Below are 20,348 nucleotides of genomic sequence, written 5' to 3'. Positions count from 1 at the left end.
CTATGCGACGTTGCAGCGCACCGACGCATAGTGTGGAAGCGCCGCACAACGGGGGCAGCGGAAGCTGTTTTACATCGCATCCGTAGCCCCATTGTGATGTGCGGGGAGGCGGGGGCGGAGTTCCGGCCGCGAATGCGCGGTCGGAAAAGACGCTATCGACACAAAAAGTTTTTTGTGCCGACGGTCCGACGCAACCGTCGCACGACGGTTGCGACGTGTCGCACTGCGTCGCTAATTCAAGTCTATGGAGAAAAAAAAGCATCCTGCAAGCAGTTTTGCAGGATGCGTTTTTTCTACAGAACGACGCATAGCGACGTGCAGTGCACGACGCTAGTGTGAAAGTAGCCTAAGTCTGCACCTTTATTAACTGCCAAAAAATGAGGTTTTGGCAGTAGAGGGAAAAAAACAACCACCTGTGAATGAATTCTAAGTGTGTACAGTAGTAACATTCCAGGAGAAGTTAACTCTTAACATATCAGCCACCTCTCTTGCTCACTGATTTCTAGATAGCAGTTAGTTGCTCATCTACCCCCTCAGCTCCTAACAAGTTGCTCTTTGCAAAATAACCAGCCCCCACCATCAGTATCTTTCTAATCAGGTCTCTTAAAGGGAATCTGTCACCCCAAAATTCGCCTATAAGCTAAAGGCTGAGTCACACATAACGATATCGTTAACGATATCGTTGCAACGTCACGCTTTTGGTGACGTAGCAACAATCCCGCTAATGATCTCGTTATGTGTGACAGCGACCGACGATCAGGCCCCTGCTGGGAGATCGTTGGTCGTTGGGGAATGATCAGGACCATTTTTTGGTCGCTGATCACCAGCTGTCATCGCTGGATTGGCGTGTGTGACGCCGATCCAGCGATGTGTTCACTTGTAATGCTTTCGGCAGGAGCGCTGCTAATGCACGCGCTGCTGCCGAGAGCTTCCCTGCACTGACTGTCAGCGCCGGCCGTAAAGCAGAGCACAGCGGTGACGTCACCGCTGTTACTGCCGGCGCTGACACTTTTTTTTACTTTTACAATAGTAACCAGGGTAAATATCGGGTTACTAAGCGCGGCCCTGCACTTAGTAACCCGATGTTTACCCTGGTTACCCGGGTGCTGCAGGGGGACTTCGGCATCGTTGAAGACAGTTTCAACGATGCATAAGTCGTTCCCCTGATCATTGGTCGCTGGAGAGAGCTGTCTGTGTGACAGCTCCCCAGCGACCACACAACGACTTATCAACGATCACGGCCAGGTCGTATCGCTGGTCGTGATCATTGGTAAGTCGTTTAGTGTGACTCCAGTTTAAGGCCACTGGCATCAGGAGCTTATCTACAGCATTCTGTAATGCTGTAGCCCCCGATGTAACCTGAAAGATAAGAAAAAGATGTTAGATTATGCTCACCCAGGGGCGGTCCCGTTGCGGTCCGGTCCTATGGGCATCACGGTCCGGGTCCAGCGCCTCCCATCTTCATATGATGACGTCTTCTTCTTTGCTTCCTGCCGCGGCTCCTGTGCAGGCGTACTTAATCAGCTCTGTTGAAGGCAGAGCAAAGTACTGCAGTGTGCAGGTGCCAGGAAAGGCCAGAGCGGCTCGGCGCATGCGCACTGAAGTACTTTGCTCTGCCCTCAACAGGGCAGATAAAGTACGCCTGCACAGGAGCCAAAGACGAAGACGTCATCGTATGAAGATGGCGGTGGCCTTAGATTATAGGCGAATTTTGGGGTGACAGATTCCCTTTAATCATGATTCTTAAAGTTCAGAGCTGTGCGCTTGTTCAAATGCCCTGTTAACGCTACATGTAAGTAATATTAGTGCACACTCCAGAGTAAACCACTGATCGCTGTATTACAAAAGAACTTATGCTGAGCGCTATAGTTCTAATACTACAGTTCTGCTGCCCGCTAGAACAGTCAATCAAGCAGAGGAGCACACACTGCAAGAAACCAGGAAGTGAAAGACTGTGTGCTGCTCCAGAGAGAACTTGAGAATTACCCTTAAAAAGGAACCTGTCGGCAGTATTGTGCACAGTAACCTACAGACAGTGTCAGGTCGGTGCGGTTATACTGATTAAAATGATACCTTGGTTGATGAAATCCATCTTGTGGTTGTTCTTTAAACTTTATTTTCAGTAACTTGTAAAAGTTAATGATATGCTTGTGCCCTAAGGCGGATCTGGAGGAGGAGGGGGGGCTGCAAGTGGCACCTGCGCTGCAGCGTAATCGCATGTTTTATGTGCAAATAATAACTGTTCTAGATGTTATTCAGCTATCAAAAAAACACCAATTTAAAAATGGTTCCTGCAGCGCCTGCACAGTAGCTGATATCGTTGTCTATAGCGGTGATCCTATTGCTGCTAATGCGCAGTAGCAGCTCTCTGTTATCGCCAAGCTGCTACTGTGCAGGTGGCACCATATTGGAGGTTTTTTTTCTTCTCCAGCAGTAGCAGCTCGAAGATAGCAGAAAGCTGCTACTGTGCAGATGGCGCCATCTTGAAGGAGGATTTTTTTTTCTTCTCCAGTAAGATGGCGCCGCCGATGCATGCGCAGTAGCAGCTATCAGATCACAGCTATAGACACCGATAGCTGGTGCAGTGGGCGCTATTTTCAAATTGATTTATTTCCTAGCTGAGTAACATCTAGAACAGTTATTATTTGCACATAAAACATGTGATTATGCTGCAGCGCAGTTGCCACGGCCGACACCTTCCTGCAGAAGCGTTTTTTTTTTTTATTCAGTATGTTAGGCATTCATTATGCAAACTAGGGGGTAGGTCAGTGAGGGATCAGTGACCTGTCAGCAGTCTGCATTATGAATATCTAATCAGAGCACCACATGCAAACCACCCCCTTCCTCCAGACCCACCCTAGGGAACGAGCATATCATACTGTGCACAATCCCACTAACAGGTTCCCTCAAATTTTTCTGTGTACTGCCTTCAATGTGCTCTCCCTACTTGTGCACATCCCTATTCACAATAAACTTGTGTGGATCACAGACCATGACATCATCATTCAATCTTACTACAGAGCTGCTGGCTCAGCAGTTCTAAACACAGGCAATCTCCGTTCTGTGCTTTGAATGGACTGTAGTAGCAAGTAATGAGCTGTAGGTCACATCTCCACACATGATAGAGCACCAAAGGAGCAGAATTTTAGCAACAAATAATTATCATGGGGCTTCTTTTCTGAAAGCCTTTAACCCCTTAATGACAAACGTTGTACATGTACAACACAAGTCAGAAGTGGGTGTACAAAGTGAGCTCATGCAGCGAACCTGGCAGGTGATGGCTGTCATGACCTGATGATAATTGTTAAGCTGTTAAATTCTGTGTCGGCATGAGTGCGCACCATTCTCGCCACCCATCAGTGTTGCCCTTAATGTGATTGTGGGTCACCAATGGGCTGTCTTGACAGCTGGGGGTCAGCTGATGACCCCTGTGCTGGTCATTACTGAGCTCCTTTGAAACCCTGCTGCAGCACGGTTCAGGAGATGTCACAGCTGAAGCCCATCACCAGAGGCAGCAGCGATTAGGCAGCCATGGACCCAGGAAAGGTAAGCACAGCTTGATTATTTTACATATCGCTGAACTTGTGGGACAAAAAAAAAAAAAAAGCTAAGAGGCGACTTATTTTTATTTTAATGTTAAGTTTGAAAAAAAAGGGAAGAAAGCTGCTAGTACTTACATGTTCTTTAACCAGCTGCTTTTCTCGCATGACATCAGTGTAAGTCCGAGCGTTTGTTTTTGGATCTGGAGTTTTTCCTCCTAAAAAAAAAAAAAATACAAGTGCAACAATAATGAAAAACTATGTCAACGAGTATATTGTAATGTCATCATACAAAGCACTACCTAGCAGGATGCTAGATACATTAACACGTTAACTAAAGTTACATTTATTAAGTTTAGGCTATACACAATTTGATATATGCTTTAAAAAAAAATTAAAAAAAGGTAAAAAAAATATAAACAATGTTGTGTCTTCAGAAGTGATGGGTTCCGTGGTCAGTATTCCATAATACGTACACTTTTCAGCCTTTTGACGCCATCAGCAGTTCTGACTTCAAGCAGGAGAATAGAAGCCTAGAAAATCATCTCTTTACCATTAGTAACACTTTGGAAAATGTATACTCAAAACATTACCTGGGTAAGGTTCTTTAAAATACAAATACACGCCATACCTGTCCTTGGTTTTTAGATACCTTCTTCAAAGTAGAAAGGATTTCAAGAACAAAGATTATTAACTGTGCAGAAAAGAATAATCCCCAAAATGCGAAACGACAAACTGTCATTTTGTAAAAGGTTTGGACACAAGGATTGAAAGAAAACTAAAGCCCAAAAAGGAGTATTCAGAAATTATTTATGTTTAACGTATAGCTTGTATATGAATTTTCCCAGTAATCAGATGCAAATAGTACAGCTAATTTGAGGTGTGGAAAAAATCTCCCTAGAGGTACTTTCTGTCTACAAGTAATGTTCCTGGAAACTACAATTAGCACCATGCACTCAGCTCAGGGAGTCCAGGGAAAGGAAGGTTCCCAGCCTCAGCCATGTTACTTGGCAGTGCTAAAGAAAGGTGTATTAGACAAGAAGTGCATTACAACAGCTACACAGTAAAAGCTAGCTACCCAAGGAGAAATTTTCAATCTGACCTCAGTTACAGCTATTGTATTATACTCCAGACACAGGAGAAAAAAAAACGGAATTGGAAAGCAGAAAGGACCTTGGGTACACAGAGCTAGCAGGTGAATTTGTAGTGTAGAGCAGAATCTACAACAATGATCTTTCAACTAGGAGACTGTACCAGCTGTGGGCAGACTACAGGCTGAGGAGGCAGACAGATGTGACTATGCTAAGCAGGCCACTGTATCTATTTTTGTTATGGCAACATTAAAGTTGGAGAGAGAGAGAGGGGGAATATATTATATATCACACACACTGTTTTTGGCCATGGACTTCAAGAACTGGCCAACACCCTGAGCTTACTCTAATCACTGGTGACGGGTTATATTTTCTAAGCTCTGTCAATTTTTAACCCCAATTGATACATTTTAAATGGAATCTGTCACCTCCAAAATCAACGGTGAGCTAAACCCACCGGCATCAGGGACTTATCTACAGCATTCTGTAATGCTGTAGATAAGCCCCAGATGTATCCTAAAAGATGAGAAAAAAAGGTTAGATTATACTCACCTGGGCGGGCCATCCGATCCGATGGGCGCCGCGGTCCGGGGCCTCCCATCTTCTTACGATGACGTCCTTTTCTGGTCTTCACGCTGCGGCGCCGGCGTACTTTGTCTGCCCTGTTGAGGGCAGAGCAAAGTACTGCAGTGCGCAGGCGCCGGGAAAGGTCAGAGAGGCCGACGCCTGCGCACTGAAGTACTTTACTCTGCCCTTAACAGGGCAGACAAAGTACGCCTGCGCCAGAGCCGCAGCCTGAAGACAAGAAGAGGACGTCATCTGATGAAGATAGGAGGCGCCAGACCCGGACCAGCAGCGAGAACACCCCTGGGTGAGTATAATATAACCTCTTTTTCTCATCTTTTAGGATACATTAGGGGCTTATCTACAGTATTACAGAATGCTGTAGATAAGCTCCTGATGCCGGTGGGCTTAACTCACCCTCGATTTTGGGGGTGAGATTCCCTTTAAGTCACATAAAATGAAGCCAATACCTGAAACACTGGATTACTTACCGGTAATACTCTTTTTTAGAGCCACGACAGCACCCACTTGAGAGAGGGGATCCGCCCCTTAGGAACAGGAAACCCTATGGAGAGAATAAAAGGGGCGGTCCCCCTCGCTCCCACAGTTGGGTTACAGAGAATGAGAGGAACCGCCCACCAGTATTAGTAGGCAATCAATATCAGTGTTTATTTCTAAGTTAACATAAATATAGCTAACTACAAGAACCATCCACACTTATCAGTGCTCTTATACAAAATAACTATTAGGGAGGGAAGTGAAGGGGTGCTGTCGTGGCTCTATAAAAGTATTACCGGTAAGTAATCCAGTGTTTTCTCTTCGCCACGACAGCACCCATTTTAGAGACTTACAGAGATAGTCATTTGGGAGGGATCACCGTGTTAAGAACTGATCTACCGAAAGACAAGTCAGATGAGGAAGACAAGTCCAATCTATAGTGAGTATAGAAAGTAGTAGAAGACCAGGTTGCGGCCTTACATATCAGTTCTATTGGAACCTCCGCTCTCAGCCCAGGATGAAGACATCGCCCGGGTTTACAGTCTCAGGCGGGTTCTCCCCTTTTGCTGAATAGGCCAGGCAAATTGCGTCCCGAATCCATCGAGATAACATGTTCGTGATACTAGAACCTTTCTTATGGCCCTGAAAGGAAACAAAGAGAGCCCCGCTCTTCCTCCAGGGGCTAGTTCTGTCTAGGTAAGCTATTACGGCCCTTCTTACATCTAATGTATGATATCTTTCCTCTTCCTGATTTGTGAGGTTACTATAGAAGGAAGGAAGGAAGATTTCTTGGGATCTGTGGAATTTGGTCCCTACTTTAGGTAAGTAAGAAGGGTCAGTTTTTAAAACAATCCTATCCTGGAATATTGACAGAAAAGGAGGATCTACCGATAATGTCTGAATATCGCCTACTCTTCTGGCTGATACTAAAGCAACAAGAAAAGCTGTTTTAAGAGAAACATATTTTATGTGGGCCGAGTGTATTGGCTCGAATGGTTCCCCTGTTAGGGCCTCTAGAACTAGATTAAGATCCCATGGTGGTATGTGGGGAATCTGGATTGGTTCTGCATGCTGAAATGAACCGTGCTACCCATCTGTCTCCTGCAATATTGTGACTATACAAAGCTCCTAGAGCAGAAACCTGCACTTTTAGTGTACTGACCGATAAGCCTAAGTCACGTCCTTTCTGGAGAAATTCTAAAATAGCAGAAATAGGAATTTCTCTTGATAGAGCTGCTGGGTAGAAAGTTCGAAATTTTTTCCATATTCTTACATATATGGTTGTTGTAGACCTCTTTCTACTGAGTAGAAGGGTATCAATCTCTCTGAAAACCCTCTTAGTTTTAATAGATGCCTTTCAAACACCAGGCTGTCAACCGTAGGCCCTTCACATGAGGGTGGTTGAAGGGACCCTTAGAGAGAAGGTCCTGAGTCTCTGGAAGGATCCATGGATCCGCAACAGACATGGTTCTGAGGCAGGAAAACCATGGCCTCTTGGGCCAGAATGGCACTATTAGGATTATGTTCGCTTTGTCTTCCCTTATCTTCCTGATTACAGTCGGAATGAGTATTAATGGAGGAAAGGCATAAGCTTGCCGGAATGTCCATGGAACTTGGAGAGCATCTAGGATATCGGGGTTGTCGGACAGGAACAATGAAGCGAACTTTTTGACCTGTCTGTTGTCTCTTGTTGCAAACAGGTCTATGTCGGGAGTGCCCCACTTCTTGGCTATCATCATGAAGATACGTCGACTGAGTACCCACTCTCCTTGATGGAGAGTGTGACGGCTGAGGAAATCTGCCTTTGAATTGTCTACTCCTCTGACATGCAGTGCTGACAAAGACAGAAGATGTATCTCGGCCATAGATAGGATATCGTCTGTTATAGACATGAGAGTTCCTGATCTCGTTCCTCCTTGATGGTTTATATATGCAACAGATGTCATGTTGTCTGAACGTATCCTTGTGTGGGTTCCGTGTAACTGCGGAAGGAATTTACATATGGCATGATAAACTGCTTTTAGTTCCCTTTCATTAGATGAATCGTTCGACTCACTAACAGACCATTGGCCTTGAACTATCTGGTCTTCCAGATGTGCCCCCCAACCAGTAGGACTGGCATCAGTAAAAATTATTTTTGAAGGTTTAATCACCCAAGGGACTCCACCGACCAGATGGTCCGGTTCTAACCACCAGTAGAGGGACTCTATCACATTTAAAGGGAGGTATAAACGACTACTTAAATGGCCTTGTAATTTTCCTTTCTCCTGTAAAATAGTTTACTGTAATCGCCTAGTGTGGAATTGAGCCCATGGAACCGCCGGAATTCATGATGTAAAGGAACCTAAAAAGGGACATACCTTCTCTAAGGGAGATTACTGGGTTATTAATCACCGATTGTACTTTCTTTTTTATTATTGACTGGATTCTGGAAGGAAGCATCTCTGACATTCAGAGTCTAGGATAAGACCCAGGAATGTTTGACGGGTTGTGGGAGATAATCTGGAGGTTGTGGGAGATAATCTGGATTTTTCCCAGTAAAGGTACCGTCACACTCAGCAACTTTGCAAAGAGAACGGCAACAGTCCGTGACGTTGCAGCGTCCTGGATAGCGATCTCGTTGTGTTTGACACGCAGCAGCGATCTGGATCCCGCTGTGCCATCGCTGGTCGGAGCTAGAAGTCCAGAACTTTATTTCGTCGCCAGGTCGGCGTGTATCGTCATGTTTGACATCAAAAGCAACGGCGCCAGCAACGAGCATAGGGGGCGTCGCAGCGTCTCCTTCTAGCCAGTCGGTACACTCCGGCTGTTTGACATGGAGCCAACAACCAGCGAGAACGAGAAGTGAGTCGCCATTACGTCACTGGATCGCTCCTGCATCGTTCTGGAGTTGCTGTGTTTGACGTTTCTACAGCGACCTAAACAGCGACGCTCCAGCGATCTAGTTTAGGTCGGCTCGTTGTCTACAGGTCCTTCTCAAAAAATTAGCATATAGTGTTAAATTTCATTATTTACCATAATGTAATGATTACAATTAAACTTTCATATATTATAGATTCATTATCCACCAACTGAAATTTGTCAGGTCTTTTATTGTTTTAATACTGATGATTTTGGCATACAACTCCTGATAACCCAAAAAACCTGTCTCAATAAATTAGCATATTTCACCCGACCAATCAAATAAAAGTGTTTTTTAATACCAAACAAAAAAACCATCAAATAATAATGTTCAGTTATGCACTCAATACTTGGTCGGGAATCCTTTGGCAGAAATGACTGCTTCAATGCGGCGTGGCATGGAGGCAATCAGCCTGTGACACTGCTGAGATGTTATGGAGGCCCAGGATGCTTCAATAGCGGCCTTAAGCTCATCCAGAGTGTTGGGTCTTGCGTCTCTCAACTTTCTCTTCACAATATCCCACAGATTCTCTATGGGGTTCAGGTCAGGAGAGTTGGCAGGCCAATTGAGCACAGTAATACCATGGTCAGTAAACCATTTACCAGTGGTTTTGGCACTGTGAGCAGGTGCCAGGTCGTGCTGAAAAATGAAATCTTCATCTCCATAAAGCATTTCAGCCGATGGAAGCATGAAGTGCTCCAAAATCTCCTGATAGCTAGCTGCATTGACCCTGCCCTTGATGAAACACAGTGGACCAACACCAGCAGCTGACATGGCACCCCACACCATCACTGACTGTGGGTACTTGACACTGGACTTCAGGCATTTTGGCATTTCCTTCTCCCCAGTCTTCCTCCAGACTCTGGCACCTTGATTTCCGAATGACATGCAAAATTTGCTTTCATCAGAAAAAAGTACTTGGGACCACTTAGCAACAGTCCAGTGCTGCTTCTCTGTAGCCCAGGTCAGGCGCTTCTGCCGCTGTTTATGGTTCAAAAGTGGCTTTACCTGGGGAATGAGGCACCTGTAGCCCATTTCCTGCACACGCCTGTGCACGGTGGCTCTGGATGTTTCCACACCAGACTCAGTCCACTGCTTCCTCAGGTTCCGGTCACCTCTTCTCGTTGTACAGCGTTTTCTGCCACATTGTTTCCTTCCAACAGACTTACCATTGAGGTGCCTTGATACAGCACTCTGGGAACAGCCTATTTGTTGAGAAATTTCTTTCTGGGTCTTACCCTCTTGCTTGAGGGTGTCAATGATGGCCTTCTTGACATCTGTCAGGTCGCTAGTCTTACCCATGATGGGGGTTTTGAGTAATGAACCAGGCAGGGAGTTTTTAAAAGCCTCAGGTATCTTTTGCATGTGTTTAGAGTTAATTAGTTGATTCAGAAGATTAGGGTAATAGGTCGTTTAGACAACCTTTTCTTGATATGCTAATTTATTGAGACAGGTTTTTTGGGTTATCAGGAGTTGTATGCCAAAATCATCAGTATTAAAACAATAAAAGACCTGACAAATTTCAGTTGGTGGATAATGAATCTATAATATATGAAAGTTTAATTGTAATCATTACATTATGGTAAATAATGAAATTTAACACTATATGCTAATTTTTTGAGAAGGACCTGTATATCGCCGCAGCGTCACTGAGTGTGACGGTACCTTTAATCAACCATCCCATTTCCTGTAGGGATGAGATCGTATTAGATAGGCGCTGTTCACATTGTAAAGGGGAGTCTCCTACGACCAGAAGGTCATCTAAATATGGAACTACGAGGGTATCTTCTAATCTTAAAAACGACATTACTTTAGTAAAGAGTCTGGGAGCTATTGATAGTCCGAAGGGCATTGCTGTGTATTGAAAATGACGTATTTGCCCTTTGATCATGATTGCCACATGCAGATACTGCTGGTGTTCAATATAAATTGGTAGATGGCAATATGCATCTTTTAGGTCAAGGACTGCCATAAAGCACCCAGGGAACAGAAGTTTTACTGTGGACCTGATCGACTCCATCATGAAGGTTTGGTTTTCCAGAAAGAAATTCAGTTTTTTTAAGATTTATTATAGTCCTATATGATCCGTCAGGCTTTGGGATCAAAAATAAAAGGGGAGTAAAAACCTTTTCCCCTCTGATGAAATGGGACTTCCACTAATACATTTTTGGATAGGAGATTAATTATTTCCTGTTCCAAAAATTGTTGTTGAGATTGAGATTTTAAAGAAGCCAATAGAAATGAGTCTGGAGGGACTCGGGCAAATCTTAATTTTAAGCCTGAAGTTATGAGGCTAGTCGCCCAAGTGTTGGATGTTACTGCACGCCATTGTGTGGCAAAAAAAGACAATCTGCCACCTACTGGCAGATCTGTACTAACGCGGTTTGTCTTCCATTTTAAATGGACGTTTCCTGAAAAAAGAGCCTCTTTGTTTGTTATCTTAATTGGCCCAGCGGTCTTGGTTTTTAAAATCCCTTCTTTTATTAAAGATGGGCTTCTGGAATGCTCTCCTATAGGATGGAAAATAGTTATTAGGGAATCCCTTTTTTCCTTCACCCGCCTTGGTTAGAATCTCATCTAAGTTTGTACCAAAAAGGTACTCACCCTGGCAAGGAAGGCCACATAATTTAGTTTTGTTTGGGCATCTCCTTTCCAGCCCTTTAGCCACAGGGCCCGACGAGCTGCGTTAGTTAGGCCTGCTGACTTGGCAGCCAACCTGATAGAGTCAGCAGATGAGTCCGCTAAAAATGCCGTAGCGCCTCTAATTAGGGGTAAAGAAGAGATCAACTTTTCTCTAGACAGGCCCCCTTTTAGACCTTCCTCCAGGTCATTAAGCCAGACTAACATGGACCTTGCCGTACATGTAGCCGATAAAGCCGGTCTGAATGCCCCAGTACACGATTTCCATGCTCGTTTTAACAAAGTCGGCCTTACGATCTAGGGGGTCTTGTTAGGAACCAGAGTCTTCCACAGGCAGTAAGGATTTTTTGGACGTGGATGCCACTGCCGCATCTACCTTCGGGGCTTTGGCCCACGCAGACATGTCCTCATCCTTAAAGGGATAACGCCTCTTTGATGACGACGGTAATCCCTTCTGCCCCTGACTCTCCCATTCCTTTTTAACTAACTCTTTGATTGGTGATATTACGGAAAAGTAGGTCTTTTCTTTTCTGACAATCCTGCGAACATTTTATCTTGTGGTGTCTTAGGGTCTTTACGGTCTTTAATACCCATGGTGTTACATACAGATCTGACCAGATTATCTATACTCTCTGTTGGAAAGCACGTATCTTGCTCCCCTTCCGAGGAAATATATTCCAGGGAGACATCCGTATCTTCCTTATCAGTAGAATGGTCTGATCTTGGAGAATTATACTTCCTGCTTTTAGTTTCAGGAATACTTTCTGAAGTACGGAATGCTCGTTACTCGTCCCTGATCATCTGTCTGATTTCCTCAGATCTTACAGAGGATTCCTCCCGTAAGGTGTTTTCAATACAGATACAACACAATTTCTTTGCATAATTATCCGAGAGGGGCTGGGTACATAAAGCACATTGTTTGTGCTTTGATTTTTCGGATCTCTTTGCCTAGAGGATGCATAGAGAAAAGAGGGCAATATATATACACTCACCCCAGTGAAGCTCATGAATCAGGTACCGGCCGAAGAGGAGATGATGGCACAGGCTGGGATGAGGATCGGTCAGATCTCTTGTCCTTAGCGCTCCTTGTGGAGGATCTGCGTCCGCTGCTTGCGCTGCGAGGTATTTTAGCTGTGTCTTCCATTGAATGCACCGCTGAGTCCTGAGGTGATGTCGCCATGTTTGGACGCCGGGGGCTCAGCACCGGCGTCTTTTAACGCATCTTCTTCCTGTTGAACCCGGAAGTCATCACCACTTCCGGGTCGCGGCGATCTTGGATTACCTGCGCATCTGCCCGGCTTCACCTCTCCCCTTCTCTCACCCCGTAAGCTTTAATTTCACTTCCCGGGGGAGTAAATTGCAGGCTGCACGCTCACGCGTACCGCCAAGAGCGGTGTTGCGCCCCCTGGAGCATTCTTACCCGCCGCAGGCCCGCTGATGTGTCCTCCTTCCCCGTGAGCCAGGCGACTCCCCGATCCTGGCCTCACGGTGCCTGCCAACAGAGGGGGGGAAGCTGAGCCCTGGCTTCCAACACCCCCCCCCCCCTGCCGTCCTCTCAGGTAACCGCGCAGGCGGCGACCAGGCCAGGTGTCCTCTTCTCCATGGGTTCCCCTAGGAACAGGAAACCAACGGTGGGAGCAAGGGGGACCGCCCCTTTTATTCTCTCCATAGGGTTTCCTGTTCCTAAGGGGCGGATCCCCTCTCTCAAGTGGGTGCTGTCGTGGCGAAGAGAAAAAGGGGATTATTGCTGTTAAAAAAAACTCATCTAATTGTTATTTTTTTTCTTTAGATTTTAAGTTTAAATAACCCTACTCACAGCCATGGCACAGTAAAATCCTCTCCTACTGATAATTAGATTAGTGCAATATGTTATTACAATGTACCATGTTTTTGCTTTTTCCACAAAAGACTGCTACCTCTATAAGCACACTATGAAGAGAAAAAAAAAATATATATAAAACATATTTTGAGTGTGTAATTACTCAATATGAAAATTGAGTTATGATAGGGTATATTAAAGGAGAACTAAAGGCCAAAACTATCTATATTAACCTGATTTATGGACAGCATTTCAAGGAACGGTCAATGCCAAATTTACTGAGAACACCAAACTTTACGTTTAACTTTTTGACAACTGATTCGCTTTTAATCCAAGTTAGTGAAATAAATAGTATAGAAGCTTATGTTGACTACCATGACCAATTGGCAGTGTCAAGTGGACACTAGTCATGATAGGACATCCTTTGGATTACGTTTTCACGATTAGCTACACAGGATGTGTTGCACTGTACCCTTAAGAATGCAGACAGGACTGGCATTTAGCAGTACTGCTGTAGGAAAGAAATTAAGGACAGTTAGTATGGGCTAGTGAAGTCTAACAAGCATTGTTCAACATTTACATATTTAACACATAGCAAAACCCACTCCTGTTTCATGCAGGTTGTAGTGTAACGGAAAATAACCTACATGCAGGTTACCATCACTCAAGGCTGAAATGCTGGCAACTGCAATATAAATTGCCAGTCTTGCTTTAAGCATCTTTAGATACAAAAGTACCAAACTCCAGGATACCTTAGTGGCATACGAGAATAGACAAGCAATGTGACACTTAACTGTCACCTTGTCAAAAAAGGAAAAACCAAGAGAAAAAACTGCAATCCCACACTTCCTTTTTGGAATCAATACTATAGAGGAAAGAATCCTGGACCACTGCAACACCTGAGCCCAAATATCCACCGTGTGGGATTACCACGTCAAATACACCGCCTTTCCGGATTCACGGGTGCCAAACCCAGTAAGCAATTACATAAATCCATATACTGAAGAGAAAAATGGGTAGAAGAACAAGGTAGGGCGAAACGGCCGTCTGCCCGTTCAAATCCCAAAAAAAAAAAAAATCCAAACTTTGCACAACAAAAAAAAAAAATTGTGCCATTTTCTGACACCCGTAGCATCTCCATTTTTCGTGATCTCGGGTTGGGTGAGGGCTTATTTTTTGCGCACCGAGCTGTTTTTAGTGATACCATTTTGGTGCACATACAATCTTTTGATCGCCCATTATTGCATTTTAATGTAATGTCGCTACGCTGTTTAGCGATCGGGTTAATCTTTTTTTATTGATAGATCGGGCGATTCTGAATGCATCGATACAGAATATGTGTACGTTTGATTTTATTTTTATTTTGAATGGGGCAAAAGGGCGGTGGTTTGAACCTTTATATTTTTTTAAACACTTTCTTTTGCCATGCTTCAATAGTCTCTATAGGAGACTAGAAGCTGGCACAGCACGGTCAGCTCTGCTGCATAGAAGTGGTGGTCAGATCGCATCTATGTAGTAGAATTGCTGATTTGCTATGAGCGCCGACCACTGGGTGGCGCTCACAGCAATCCAGCAGTGACAACCATAGAGGTCTCCAGGAGACCTCAGGTTATCAATCCGACAAACCGGTGACCCGCGACGTTACGCGGGTCACCAGTGTGTATTTCCGGAACAATTGCCGGAAGCACCATTTAAATGCCGCTGTCAGCGTTTGACAGCGGCATTTAAGTAGATAATAGCCGCGGGTGGATCGCAATTCCACCCGTGGATATTGCAGGCACGTCAGCTGTTCAAAACAGCTGACATGTCTCGGGAAAGTTGTGGGCTCACCGCCGAAGCCCACTTCAAAGGGAGGATATCCGACATCGGCGTACTATTACGCTTAATGTCGGAAAGGGGTTAAGAAATTTAAAATTTGTAATTTTAAAGCCAAAACACATTAAAAAGGATAATTTGTACAAAAAATAACGGTGGTATCTTAGTTACCGTATATATCCCAACAGAACAGTTATAACAATTCGGGTCCCAAGTAAACATGAGGAAACTCAATACCATAGAGCAGAGACAGTAAAGATGTCATATAGTATTAATATGATAGAATATTACCCTGTAACAATTTTTTTTTTATAATTTAAATCTAGATAACTTGGTAGTAATGTTACATAAATGCATTGTTTTACAAATATCTAGAGTAATAGCACCATTTAGCGGATGGAGCTGAAATCACACAAACGAATCAACTATAAAGTGCTATAAAATAGTACACAGTAAAAATGGGGTATTGGATAGAAATAGCTGCAAGAAAAAAGTAAATAGACAATTTATAGCCCAAGAATAATACCTACAGGCATAATTAAATCTCGACTCTATGCAAGTGTGAACACAGAGGTTTAATCGTCAACCCGTGTACCAAATAAAGTTCAGCATAAATATTCACTAAATGGTATAAAGCAGAAAAGGAAGCAAAACATAATATTAAAGGAGATTTTACATATATATCTAAGAATATGTTTACCACTGATCCCATTAACGTGCGTTTCACCAAATGGCTTCTTCAGAAATTAACCTTCTCCTTTGTGAAAAGCTGCTATTTCAGCTCCATCCACTAGGTGGTGTTATTACTCTAGATATTTGTAAAATGATTTATTTTGTAAGATTGCTACAGAGTTATCAAGATTAAATAGTAAAAAAAAAAATCACAGGGTGATTTTCTACCATATTAATGCTAAATGACATATGCACTGTCTGCTCTATGGTATCCAGTTTTTTCATGTTTACGTGGGAGCCAAATTGTTATATCTGTTCTATTGGGATATATAACTAAGATAACACTTATTCTAGGTACAAATTCTCCTTTATGTGTTTCTAGATGTCGTTTTAAAATTACGAATAAAGATTTTTAAGCTTCTTATAAATATTCTTTTTGATACTTTTTTTTCCCTTTTGGATTTTCTAAAATTATAAATGGAGCTCCCTTGTATTGCCCTGCTTTCAGGTTCTTGTACAATAAGAAGTTTGTGCAGAATTATAATCCAAACTTAATTTATCCTTTTTGAACTAAACAGATTTATCCATTTACAGGGAATCTGTCACCAGAATTTTGCTTGAGACAGACACTATGATTCCAACAACTTGTCACTTAGTTTCTTGCTGTAGTTTTGATAATCTTCCGCCGATTAAACAGTAATTTTATAACTTGAGGAATAGTGTTGCCAAGTAATCCTCCTGAATAATCACGCCCTCACAATCAATTTTGCATAGGCAGAAAGCAGCCAATGGTGAGTGCTCAGTTATACAGAGAATTGGTAGATGTGCAACAGAGAAAACAGTGCATTTATCAAAACTGCAGAAAGCAGCAAATTAAGTGATATATCGCTGGAGTCAGGGCTCTGCCCTGCTTTATGCTGCCCTCAGATAGGGTAGCAAAAACCTGGCGACAGATTCTCAAAGTGTACCTGTCAGCAGGATATTATACATTTACTTAAATAGAGATGAGCAAAATTTGTTCGGGTCCCTGCTTATTCGGCAAGCTATAGCACTTACCAAATAAGCTACAGCAGGAACCTGGATATATGGAGCGATCCGGCTGATCAGCTGTATGGCTCAGCAGCTGCATGTGTCAAAGCACATGCGTGGAGAGCCCAACATACAGGCTATTGGCATGTGCCGTGACTGTGATACAGCCACGACATATGCAGCTGCGGAGCCGAACTGCTGATCAGCCGGCGCAATACAGATAGCCAGGTTCCCTCCCTCTGCAGCTTATTCGGTAAGCGCTATAGCTTGCCGAATAAGCAGGGACCCGAAAAAATTTGCTCAACTCTAGTAAAGAACCTCTATTGCTTAACGGGGGTTGTCCCACTAAAAGTACATTTTAATTTTAATAGATCTTGGGAAAAAACAAATTTCACAACTGTATGTGTTATAAAAAAAATATAATGTCCCTGTGCGAAGATATTATAAATGTGCCCCTGCTGTGTCTGACCATACAGGAACATGGTCTGATCATACCACATCTCCTGGGCAAAAGAGGATGCAAAAGAGTATACATACAGGACAGCATGGGATCAAAGCGGATCTAATTGTGGAACTCATTCTTAAAAGTCCGATAGATTAAAATGTTGATTAAAAGTAACTTAGTTCGTGGGAAAACACCTTTTATACATTCATTCCTTGCTTGCAGTAGTTTAAGGATTAATTTTTCAAAAATTACCCAACAGTTTTAAAACACAATTGCAGTGGATGGGGCACTGCACTTCCAACGTTGCTGCCCTTCTCTTCCTCTTCATTACCCACCGCCATGATTTTAGATGTCACCCTTGTGCAGGCGCCGTCATTGTCAGGGTTAATTTCATCAAAAGGGCGGTGCGTGTGCAGTAATCACCTAATGACATTGCAAGGTCAATGGACCAGCTACCACGTTATTGTCAGGAGCTTACTGTTAGGCCATGTGCACACGTTCAGTATTTTTCGCGTTTGTTTCGCTTTTTTTGCTATAAAAACGCGAAAAAAACGCTTACTCATGCCTCCCATTATTTTCAGTGTATTCCGCATTTCTCGTGCAAATCCACGAAAAAAATCGCATAGCGGAAAAAAAAGCAATATGTTCATTAAATTTGCGGAATTGCGGGGATTCCGCACACCTAGGAATGCATTGATCTGCTTTACTTCCCGCACGGGGCTATGCCCACCATGCGTTAAGTAAGCAGATTATGTGCGGTTGGTACCCAGGGTGGAGGAGAGGAGACTCTCCTCCACGGACTGGGCACCATATAATTGGTAAAAAAAAAAGAATTAAAATTAAAAAATAGTCACATACTCACCTTCGATGGCCCCTGGAGTCTTCCAGCCTCTCAGCGGTGCATGCTCTCTCTTCCGTTCCTATAGATACTCTGTGTGAAGGACCTTCCGTGACGTCGCGGTCACATGACGTCATCGAAGGTCCTGCACACACCATCTATAGGAACGGAAGCCGCTGAGGAGATCGGCTGTCTGCAGAGGGTGAGTATAACCATTTTTTTATTATTTTTAACATGATATCTTTTTACTATTGATGCTGCATAAGCAGCATCTATAGTAAAAAGTTGGTCACACTTCAAGTGTGACCAACCTGTCAGTCAGTTTTCCAATCGATGCTACAGATCGCTTGGAAAACTTTAGCATTCTGCAAGCTAATTTCGCTTGCAAAATGCTTAAAAAAAAAAAAAAAAAAAAAAAAAAAAAAGCGCGAAAAAAACGGGATAAAACACCATGCGGATTTCTTGCAGAAAATTTTCCGGTTTTCTTCAGGAAATTTCTGCAAGAAATCCTGACGTGTACACATACCCTTAATGAGCTGTCCCTTCTGATTAAATAAACCCAGGCAATGACAGCTCCTGTACAGACTTTTAGGCTGGGAGACAGGTTACTGAGAGAAAAGTGAGCTGAAAAAAGGCCAGAGGCTTGAAGTAAGCAGGAAAAAGGAAGAGAGCACAGAAGATGTGCCTGCCTAACTGCACTTGCTATTAAATGTTCAAGGATGGAATCCTGAATCGTGCAATGAGCAGGGGGTCGGACACAGACCATGGAAGCCCCTTCCAACTGTACTATTCTATGAGTCTCAAAAATGCCCCAACATAATGAACATTAAAGCAGCCTCACGCCTTTAAAAATGGGTTGAATATTCCACTGACAGGTCCTTTAACTATATAAGTGAGTGCAAAATTAACCTTAGAACCATAAAGAAGTTGTTCACTACTTTCTTCTCATACAAGCTTAGATTCACCTCCTGTGCCAATGCCGTTTCGTGGTGTTGGCAATGTCTTCTGCGCTGTTGTCACTGTCCCTATCTCCTGTTGAATTGAGCAGGAAGAAGTTGGTATCATCTGCAGCCTGGACTTCCCCTTCATGCTCGATTTGTCCGAAGACGAGGTCCATGACGCCAGCACTGATTGGGTGCTGGGGTCACGTCACAACAATCGTACGGGAGCTCTGGGAGAGCGAGTGCAAACCGCGCAGGAAAGGCGCTGGGATAGGAGTTTAGTCTTTATTATTTTAAAGGGGGGAAAACACATTGATCAAGAAGGGATTGTCCCAGTAGTTGACAATCCCTTTAAGTTGCAGAATAAAAAAAACAAAAAAAACAAACTTGCAGCAGGTTATTTTATAGAATTCAAAATGCATGTTGTGTCTCAAAGCGAATATCTTTAAATACCAAATATTAAAACCATACACAGTACAAAAAGGGGAAAAGCTGTAGGGGGGTGGGGGGGAGAGAGGGAAAAAAGAGAAATTTTAAATACCATCTGCAAACGGATCAAGCCGTTCTGGAGATATAATCATCGTCCGTCGGTATTTCTTATATTCATCTTCTCTGTCTGCAATTTTCTGTGGCCTGTGTTCAGCAAACGGGTCATACTGGGGGAGGGGAGAAATACATACATAATTATAAAATATATGCAATACAAATTACAACAAAAGCATAAGCATGTCAAATGAAAACCACAGATTCTCAATCATTCAAAAAAACACAGAGAGAGCCAGACATAGATCGAGAGAGAGCCAGACATAGATCGAGAGAGAGCCAGACATAGATCGAGAGAGAGCCAGACATAGATCGAGAGAGAGCCAGACATAGATCGAGAGAGAGCCAGACATAGATCGAGAGAGAGCCAGACATAGATCGAGAGAGAGCCAGACATAGATCGAGAGAGAGCCAGACATAGATCGAGAGAGAGCCAGACATAGATCGAGAGAGAGCCAGACATAGATCGAGAGAGAGCCAGACATAGATCGAGAGAGAGCCAGACATAGATCGAGAGAGAGCCAGACATAGATCGAGAGAGAGCCAGACATAGATCGAGAGAGAGCCAGACATAGATCGAGAGAGAGCCAGACATAGATCGAGAGAGAGCCAGACATAGATCGAGAGAGAGCCAGACATAGATCGAGAGAGAGCCAGACATAGATCGAGAGAGAGCCAGACATAGATCGAGAGAGAGCCAGACATAGATCGAGAGAGAGCCAGACATAGATCGAGAGAGAGCCAGACATAGATCGAGAGAGAGCCAGACATAGATCGAGAGAGAGCCAGACATAGATCTCGAGAGAGAGCCAGACAGACAGACATAGATCGAGAGAGAGACAGACAGACATACATAGATCGAGAGAGACAGACAGACATACATAGATCGAGAGAGAGACAGACATACATAGATCGAGAGAGAGACAGACATAGAGAGACAGACAGACATAGAGAGACAGAGACAGACATAGAGAGACAGACATAGAGAGACAGAGAGAGACACAGTCAATTC

The 20,348-nt window shown here is 43.7% G+C and overlaps 1 protein-coding gene across 4 annotated transcripts in view; it reads right to left on the bottom strand.

Annotated features, from left to right (window-relative positions):
- The window catches only part of SF3B1 (splicing factor 3b subunit 1), a 460,811-nt gene that overhangs the window by 311,979 nt on the left and 128,484 nt on the right, over positions 1-20,348 (bottom strand). For 3 of the 4 annotated variants that reach the window (XM_077275636.1, XM_077275635.1, XM_077275638.1), the window contains 2 exons: positions 19,335-19,449; positions 3,678-3,757 (listed from right to left, as the gene is read on the bottom strand). In XM_077275636.1, the coding sequence (XP_077131751.1) occupies positions 3,678-3,757; positions 19,335-19,449 (195 nt within the window). Of the gene's footprint in view, positions 1-3,677; positions 3,758-3,912; positions 4,073-19,334; positions 19,450-20,348 lie in introns of those variants that run through there. The other variant, XM_077275639.1, reaches the window with a different exon arrangement.

This window comes from Ranitomeya variabilis, chromosome 7 (genome assembly GCF_051348905.1).
Source record: "Ranitomeya variabilis isolate aRanVar5 chromosome 7, aRanVar5.hap1, whole genome shotgun sequence".
NCBI classification, from domain to species: Eukaryota; Metazoa; Chordata; class Amphibia; order Anura; family Dendrobatidae; genus Ranitomeya; species Ranitomeya variabilis.
This window is presented reverse-complemented; position numbering and strand designations above follow the sequence as displayed.